At 42.2% G+C, this 9598-nt stretch overlaps 2 protein-coding genes across 5 annotated transcripts in view; both read left to right on the top strand.

The window, feature by feature from the left end:
• LOC147020159 (myomesin-1-like) overlaps positions 1 to 9598 on the top strand; it is a 218611-nt gene that overhangs the window by 188614 nt on the left and 20399 nt on the right. For all 4 annotated transcript variants that reach the window (XM_085895203.1, XM_085895202.1, XM_085895201.1 and 1 more), the window contains 5 exons: positions 3366 to 3410; positions 4793 to 4929; positions 8647 to 8791; positions 9046 to 9105; positions 9398 to 9465. In XM_085895203.1, coding sequence (XP_085751329.1) covers positions 3366 to 3410; positions 4793 to 4929; positions 8647 to 8791; positions 9046 to 9105; positions 9398 to 9465 — 455 coding nt within the window. The remainder of the gene's footprint in view (positions 1 to 3365; positions 3411 to 4792; positions 4930 to 8646; positions 8792 to 9045; positions 9106 to 9397; positions 9466 to 9598) is intronic.
• Positions 4937 to 8278, top strand: LOC147020160 (uncharacterized). The gene has a single exon (XM_085895204.1). The coding sequence runs from the start codon at positions 7019 to 7021 to the stop codon at positions 7784 to 7786; it is 768 nt and encodes a 255-aa protein (XP_085751330.1). The 5' UTR covers positions 4937 to 7018; the 3' UTR covers positions 7787 to 8278.

Here is a 9598-nt window from a genome sequence, read left to right as displayed (position 1 = left end):
ACAAACACACAATGTAACTCATTCTGGCCTTCCCTATACTTCTCCATCAACATTCTCAAAGCAAACATCGCATCAGTGGTGCTCTTTCCTGGCATAAACCCAGATTGCTGCTCACAGATCGTCACCTCCTCTCTCAACCTCGCTTCCACTACTCTTTCCCACAACTTCATGGTGTGGCTTAACAACTTTATCCCTCTGTAATTTCCACAGCTCTGCACATCACCCTTATTCTTGAAAATCGGAACCAGTACACTTAATCTCCACTCCTCCGGCATCCTCTCACTTTCCAAGACTTTATTAAACAATCTGGTTGACAACCCCACTGCCATCTCTCCGAAGCACTTCCATGCCTCCACTGGTATACCATCTGGGCCAACTGCCTTTCCACTTTTCATCTTCTTCATAGCAGTCCTCACTTCATCCTTACTGATCCACCCCACTTCCAGATTCACTATCTCCACCTCTTACAACTCTCTCTGTCTCTCTCTCTCTCTCTCTCTCTCTCTCTCTCTCTCTCTCTCTCTCTCTCTTTCTCTCATTCTCTCATTCTCTCTTTCTCTCTTTCTCTCTTTCTCTCTTTCTCTCTTTCTCTCTTTCTCTCATATTCTCTCATATTCTCTCATATTCTCTCATATTCTCTCATATTCTCTCATATTCTCTCATATTCTCTCATATTCTCTCATATTCTCTCATATTCTCTCATATTCTCTCATATTCTCTCATATTCTCTCATATTCTCTCATATTCTCTCATATTCTCTCATATTCTCTCATATTCTCTCATATTCTCTCATATTCTCTCATATTCTCTCATATTCTCTCATATTCTCTCATATTCTCTCATATTCTCTCATATTCTCTCATATTCTCTCATATTCTCTCATATTCTCTCATATTCTCTCATATTCTCTCATATTCTCTCATATTCTCTCATATTCTCTCATATTCTCTCATATTCTCTCATATTCTCTCATATTCTCTCATATATTCTCATATATTCTCTCATTCTCATTCTCATATTCTCTCATTCTCATTCTCATATTCTCTCATTCTCATTCTCATATTCTCTCATTCTCATTCTCATATTCTCTCATTCTCATATTCTCTCATTCTCATATTCTCTCATTCTCATATTCTCTCATTCTCATATTCTCTCATTCTCATATTCTCTCATTCTCATATTCTCTCATTCTCTCATTCTCTCATTCTCTCTCTCTCTCTCATTTTCTTCATTCATCAGCTCCTCAAAGTACTCCATCCACCTTCTCACCACACTCTTCTCGCTCGTCAGCAGATTCCCATTTGCGTCCTTTATCACCCGAACCTGCAGCACATCCTTCCCAGCTCGGTTCCTCTGTCTTGCCAATCGGTATAAATCATTTTCCACTTCTTTTTTTATCCAACTTCTCATACAGCTCGTCATATGCCTTTTCCTTGGCCTTTGCCACCTCTCTTTTTGCCTTTCGCCGCCACTCCTTGTACTCCTGCCTACTTTCTTCATCTCTCTGACTATCCCACTTCCTTTTCGCCAACCACTTCTTCCTTATACTTTCCTGGACTTCCTCGTTCCACCACCAAGTCTCCTTATCTTCCTTCCTCTGTCCAGATGTCACACCAAGTACCTTCCTAGCTATCTCCCTCACCACTTCTGCTGTAGTTACCTAATCATCCCACCCATCTTTACCACCATCCAACGCCTGTCTCACCTCCTCCCTAAATTTCACACAACAGTCTTCCTCCTTCAGCTTCCACCATCTGGTCCTTGGTTCAGCCCTCACTCTCTTCCTCAACCTCACCTCTAAAGTCATCCTACAGACCACCAATCGATGCTGTCGAGCTACACTCTCCCCTGCCACCACCTTTCAGTCACTAATGTCTTTCAGGTTGCATCTCCTGCTTCAGATATTATCCACCTGTGTGCACTTTCCTCCACTCTTGTACGTCACCCTGTGTTCCTCCTTCTTCTTGAAATACGTATTTACCACTGCCATTTCCATTCTTTTTGCAAACTCTACCACCATTTGCCCTTCCACATTTCTCTTGTTGAGACCGTACCTCCCCATCACCTCCTCATCCTCTTTATTCGCTTCCCCAACATGCCCATTGAAATCTGCTCCAATCACTACTCTTTCATCCTTGGATACACTCTCCACCACTTCATCTCACTCACACCAGAAATCTTCTTTATACTCCATCTCACACCCCATATGTGGGGCATATGCACTGATGACATTCATCATCACCCCTTCAATTCCCAACTTCACACTCATCACTCGGTCAGACACTCTCCTCACCTCCAATACCCTCTTGACATAATCTTCCTTCAGGATTACCCCGACACCATTTCTCCTCCCATCCACACCATGCTAGAATAGTTTGAAACCACCTCCAATGCTCCTAGCCTTACTCCCCATCCACTTGGTCTCTTGTACACACAGTATGTCCACCTTTCTTCTCTCCATCATATCAGCTAACTCTCGCCCTTTGCCAGTCATCGTCCCAACATTCAGAGTTCCAACTCTCACCTCCACACTTCTACCCTTCCCCCCTCCCACTGCCTCCGGACTCGCCTTCCCCGTCTCCTTCTCCTGAAAGTCCCTGTAATGTCCATCTTCTATTCCCCATGTTCCCCGTCCCATCCCTCTCCCTTCCACACATTTAATGTCTGTTCCCCACTGTTTTGTCCTTCCCACTCCCTCCTCTCCTGTCTCATGCCCCCCTTGATGTGCGTTGTGTGTTAGCTCTCATACGAGCCTCGACAAGGTATACAAAAAAGAAAGAAAAAAAAGGTATTTTTTAATAACGTGGTGGTGAGGTGTTGTTCATAACATTGCGGTGAGGTGTTTTGAATTACGTGGCAGTGTTTGTCCCAATGTAGCGACATGTGGTGAGGCGAGCGTAGCGAGTCGATTCATGCTCGTATATATCTCTGCAGTGTCTGTCCTGTCCTGTGTTGTCGCTGAAGTACTCCCTCAAACTGTTGTGAAATTGTACCAAACTTCCAGGCCGGTCCTACCTCTCCTGTTTGTATGTCCTAAGGGTATTTCTTTTTAATTTTTTTTTTTATTTAAGCTTGAATCTTCAACTTCAATTGGTTTTAAAATTGTAATATCATGAATATTACAAATAAACCTGCAAAATAAATGTTTGAAATCTGCTTGGTGCAATGCGTGACAACACAGCAGCCACGCACTTATACTCTGTAAAAACAAGCCTGTCTCTCGAGTGACGTGTGGTGAGGTGTTTTGATTGGCACAGTGGCAGTGCGCGCATTTGTTTCTCCTCGTGTGTTGTAAGAGATACTTATTTCAAAGGTATGTGACCTAAAACTGGAAATGTATATTAATTCCATGGACTTTTTTTCAGAACTGAAGGATGCTATGGAGAAGAGCAACAAAATCAAGCACCCGAGTAGGTGACAAAGATTGTTGTCGTATTTTTTTTCTGAGTTGAGAATGTTCCACGTTGTTATTTTTGTGTACTAAAAATGCTATTGCAGTTTGAGATTCCTCATTGTCATGTATTCACGTTTTCACACAATACTTTTTGATCGTCGTTAATTACGTGGATGACATAACTTCATTTATAGACTGTAACATTGCAGTAAACTATACCAGACTGAAATCCATTGATGTGTAAAATTACTTTCAGCAGGAAAACAAAAACTTTTTTTTTTTTTGGTTTTGTTTGCCACAACATTGATGTATTTTCTTATGATGCCTCACAGCTCGGTGATCCAATTTACCTCGAGCTCTGAACTTTATTTCAAAATGCACATTAAAAGGCATTAGATAAAGATTTTCTGATAAATGTATGATAGAAAGTCAGGATGTGGGTTTTTGCCTGGGCCCAATCCATCACATGCCTGTGAACCCCAAAAAGTCAAAATGAGAGAACGTGAAACCCGGAATTAGTTTTAAATTGGAGTATTAAGTGGAATTATTGATGCCGTGTCTGCTTTTGGAGCTTTTCCATTGCAAAACTGTTCCAGGCATTTTAACATCTCGTACACATCTTGACATTTTTGCAACAAGTTGCAGATTTAACCTTCGCTCATTTTTATCTTGCCAAAACGAAGTTTTTGCAAGATATGTTAGTCAGCTTGTATGTTTTATTTTTATTTTTTTGTAATCACGTTTAAAAAATTCTGCAGAGCACAGTTATCATTGGAAATGTTTGTAACTTCGCATATCAGAGGCCTATAGAGGTCCCTCTCAGCGCATAAAATTTTGAAGGTCAAGGTCAAAGGTCAAGGTCACTTTGTCGCAAATCAGGGGAGTCGACGAAACCCTTATTTTTTGAGTAATTTTGATCGGATCGTCTTCAAACTTCATGGGAATATAGTTCATGGTCTGGCGCTCAGCCGATTAATTTTTGGTGGCGATTGGCCTTGACCTTCATGGTTAGTGCCTGAGGTCAAACATATTTGACCCCAAGGTCAAATTTTCAAGTTTTAGGAACCATATCGTGTAGTACCTCAAATTGAACACCTCGATGAGTGCTTTCTAGATATGTCAAGCTTGAGACATTATGACGTCATTTGGTGACGTTATGAGGCAAACGCATATTTTTCATGGTTACTCTGAAGAACGATTCTCATCGGAATCTCTCGTAGGCAGATATTCCTCAAGGAGTCGCTCCTGGTGGATAGCAGCTCTGTTCACCTCAGTGTGACCTTAAAGAAGTCACACGTGGTCACCTTTTGGCAAGATACGGGTCTTTTTTTTAATTAACGTGGTATAATGCTTTACAATGTACACTGCAGGCATTAACAGTTTGAGTTTGTTCCTCAGCCATCCCGCTGAAGTCTGATCTGGCCGTGGAACTTCAGGAGAAGGGAAGAGTTCGTTTTTTTATGCACGTGAAGCCTCTTTCACCAAACAGTGACATGAAGTTTATCGTGAACGAGAAGGACGTCACAAACGAGAAGGTACGAGCAAAGAGGGCAAAGGTGTGTCACATCTTGTGTAAGACCTTCAATGCTGTGGGACATGGAAGAAGCAAGTGCCACAAAATCTGTTACCTCTTGGATAATAACCAACGTGATGTATCTTCAGCATACCATCGTGTCTGTGGTTCAGATCCAGAGAGGCAATCTGTACAATTACACATTAAAAAGCATTTAAGCTTTTCCAGCCTTGTGCGGATTTACAAAGATTCTGCTTCTCATTACAACCCCCGAAAGGATAGCTCATATTGCACTGTTATTGGTACTACACGACGGTGAATTCACCATTTTATGGACCAGCTTGCCTGGGGAGAGCCTGTTCTCACCAAATCGTCAGTAATGCAATGTTTTTGTCATTGCAACACTCGAGTACTCCCTGTCGTACTCCCAGTAGTACAAGGTGGTTGTAGTGCAGAACAGGATCTGTGCAAATCTGGAAGAGCTTGTGGTTGTTTTAAACTGTGAAGGTGTGTCACTAATATCACACCAAATTACAGAACCATGCTGTCGGAGAAGATAAACACAATTAACTTTCAGATTTTAATACACCTCAAGCATTTTCATTCCTCCCCCCTTCACCCATTTTTCCTTGAGGTGTATTATTTGTGTAACAGCTTCTCTTTGAGCTTGCGACCCTGTGATAAAAGTTTCCCTCTGTTGTGTCTCTTGAAACCACTGTTTGTGTGTTTCCCTGCTTTCCACTGTGTTCTAATTGTTCTATTTTGTGTTCTTGCTCTTCCCTAAGCCTTGATTTTGTATACATAAAAAACACAATCACAGTTTTGCCTCAATCCTAATTATATGTTAAACAGAGTGATTGTCGCAGCATTTGCTGATTCAAAAAAAAAATTAATCAGAAAGACCACCAACCTGCCTTCCTGTGAGAGACCCAAAGACTCGGCTTCATGTGGAGATACCACAGATCCTAAAATCCTTGGTTTCCATAGCGTGAGGTCGAGCTAGGTGTGAGGCAGGAGCACCAACCCAGAGGGGAGAGCAGTACTCCATTAACCTGCGGATGAAAGCTTTGTATGTGTTTAGGAACTCAGTTGTGCCAAGGAAGGACTTCGCATGATGGTGAATGCCCAGTCCGTGACTGTCTTTGGATGCCAGCTTGGAAATGCGGCTTTCTGAACTCTTTGCATTCACCTGCACACTGTGATGTCTTTCTTTGTTTTCTTTTTAATCACCAAAATGACAAAGCTCGAACCATAATGCTAACCCTAACCCGAATCTGACATGCATATCCACGGTCCACAACTCCACGTGCTCAGAACTCAGAACAAGGAAGTAACGTGTGCATTGTTTTGCTCAGTTGCTCTCTATGCACGTGCTTACATGATGTTACCCTTTGTGAAAAATGCTGCATGAGGTGTGATGGAGAATATTATAATCTGCCCAGCAGCCTGAGAATATTTTTATGATATTTAAACTAAAAATTGAAGGTCGAGTACTTTCTATTTCGGGATTGCCAGAATTATTGTATATTTGCAATTATCAATCATACATCCGACAAGAGGTTGAATTATCATACAAATATGATACTCATCGGACATCTGGAAGCTGTCACTTCACCATTGGTGGCATGGCAGAGATTCCAAGGATGATCTTATTTTGTTTATCAATATTTGAATCAACAACCTTCCATAATTCGGAGCAGAATCACCAAGATTAATGACACGCAAAAGACCGAATATATGGTCACTGAGTTTTGTTACAAAGTGTAACCATTACATCACTGAGTCTGGTCAACAAGTTTGAATTAAAGCAATTAAACTTTATCATTTTATTTTTTCATGTCATTTATTTTACAGAGTACACGTTGCCAAAAAATCATCAGGCTCGTACAAACAACCAGCTCATGACTCGTGTAAACCTTTCGAGTAGTAAAGGCTGACATGTAACCAAGGTCTTTTTGTCATATAAATGGCATTATGACATGACACTTGACTTGAGCCTTACCTGAGTCTTGGATCAGGTGACTTGTTGACATCTCTGCTCGACAGCCAAAGATGAGCACCTTGATTCGGGCATTGCGTCCCTGCCTAAGAAGTTTTCCCATGAGCCGACCATGTCCAAGGCATTGCGAAAGTGGCGACTCAACGAAGACAGATCCTCGAATGAGAGGGATGGCCTCGGACAGAGCAGCATGACCGCCCGGACTTTGCTTCCTATGGTGGACGAGAGGGTTGGCCTCGGGCAGAGTAACATGGTTGCACAAACTCTGCTCTTTACGCTGAATGAGCGGGACGGCTTCGGGCAGAGCAACATGGTGAATGAGTGGGGCAGAGACGACCACGTTGCCCATATGACGACTATGTTCAAGCAAGTACGTGGTGGTGGAGCATGCTGCCAGAACTCAGCCCTTGCTGCAGCCAACGATCAGTCACAGATTGCCAATTACCAGATCTTCAAGATGATCGGGAAGGGTAATGTCATCAAAACGAAGCTCGCCAGACACAATCTGACCAACAGGGAGGTTGCTATTAAAATGATTGACAAAATATGTACAGTGAATCCTTCAAGTTTGCAAAAGGTGTGCTGTAACAACATTGTCCCAAGGATGCGCCGCAGCCCAATTGTCACACGAAAGCGCACGGCAAACGCAAGGCTATTTGGTGCAGAGCCCAACACGAAACTTAGCCGTGTTCAGTGTTCGGAAGTCACTGATAGTGGGCCCGGCACCGGCGACCACCGGCATTCGGCGGCCGCTGGTGCTGCTGCTGATGTCAGTGACGACAACAATGATGACAGTTTTGACAGCGGCTGTAGATCCATTGGAGTGGTGAATAGCGCTGCTGGCTCCTTTGGAACTGACACTGTACCACCTAACCCCTGAGTACACGGCATAGTTATTTTGGTCATTACACCCCATGTCCAAATACAAGCTTGTCAACACGAGGAAGCGTTCCATCCAGTGTCGGTCTTGTAACTCCTGCTACCACTACTCTTGTTTTAAACTATCTGGGCATCAGACGGTGATGTTATTGACAAACTCGTCATGCCCCGCTTGCTACATGATCAAACTGAACCCCCCACTGGCTATCCCTGCCAAACCAGTGGACATTTCCGTCCAACCAATGGACATTTCCACCTATTTGTCAAGATGTCATGACAATTTCAGCACACTCCGAAAAGCACCAAAGAGTGCTCGTATTCCTGTTGCTGATGCCCTGAGCAAACTTCTCCGTGACGTCTTTGAGGACCAAGCTCTGTTGGCCTGGCATCGCCATTGTCTTTTTCTGGTCTTCGGGTGCCCGATAAAGAAGGCATCTGACTCTCCCGATGTTTCAATGACATTAGCATTTTGGCTTCAGCAGAGGAAACAACTCCTGGATACTGATATATGTATGTGTATGTATATATATATATATATATATATATATATATATATATATATATATATATATATATATATATATATATATATATATATATATATATATATATATATTACAATCAAATACTTTTGAAAACTTATTAAAATTGGTTTACATTTTTGTTTTATTCCTCATTAAACTTTGCCCAATTATAAGTAATAGTTCATATTATGGGGCCCTGAAGGATTCTGAACACTCAGAAGATATCCGCAAACCATAATCCATACATTGAAATTATCCATTGAGGTACAACTGTGGAATAAAAACTATAATATACTTTGGTGTCCCAAATTTCTCCTGCATGTGTTTTTCTCTGCAGAAGTATCAGGTGCATATTGATAAGGCCAATGGCCTAATTGAAGTTTTCATGGACTCCTTAACTCCAGAAGATGAAGGAACATATACGGTACAGCTGCATGACGGCCTGGCATCAGCACAATCGAGTTTAGTCCTCATTGGAGATGGTGAGTGCACGTAAAGAGCAGTGCGACTCCAATAATGGGTTTTCATTCAGGAAGAACTTCAAATGATGGCCTTATGAAAACATACAGGATGTACAACTTGTTGCGATAGTATAGTTTAAAACCATATTGAGATGGAAATTTGAACAAAGAACCCACTCCACCCCCTTTACAAAGAGAAACACAATGCGAAGTGAGTGAATTTGTCATCCAATGGCTTTTCAACAGAATATCTCCCACGATTTGTTTCCCCACAGCATTCAAACAGCTCCTGAAGGATGCCGAGAATCAGAGGAAAGAATGGCTGAGAAAACAAGGTCAGTGCATCGACAGCTCTATAACTTTCCGACATTTTTATGGCTTCGCTTTTAGTGATTCCGGCTCATGCCGCAAACTGGGCCTCAACGCAAATGGACTTCTCAGCATGTGGATTGAAGGCTTTCCTGGAAATTTCCAGAGGATTCAAACATCTCTCGAGGTCCGAGTTCATTGTTTGAAAGGCAGAAAATTGCCCAACACCACAGCACCATTTACCGGGCAATATTTCACAACATGGAAATGCCGACTGACCGGCCGAGCGCTTAAAATATCTGAACGTGTACTTTTCAGGTCCACATTTCATCGAGTATCTCAGCTGGAGGGTTACGGAACAATGCTGTGTGCAGTTGATAAGTAAGGTATGTGCCACTGGACTTTCATATGTAAATTGTCGTTCAGTGCTTCCAAGTCAGGGTTGTCTACATATTACATTTTACATGGGGAATAGACTGAGAAAATTCACTTGATAAAAGAGAAGTTAAGAGAGGGGGC

The sequence above is a fragment of the Eptatretus burgeri genome, chromosome 9 (genome assembly GCF_056783735.1).
Source record: "Eptatretus burgeri isolate ZD-2024b chromosome 9, Ebu_testis_v1, whole genome shotgun sequence".
Lineage (NCBI taxonomy): Eukaryota > Metazoa > Chordata > Myxini > Myxiniformes > Myxinidae > Eptatretus > Eptatretus burgeri.
The sequence above is the reverse complement of the archived record's forward strand: the minus strand, read 5'-3'. Positions and strand labels throughout refer to the sequence as shown.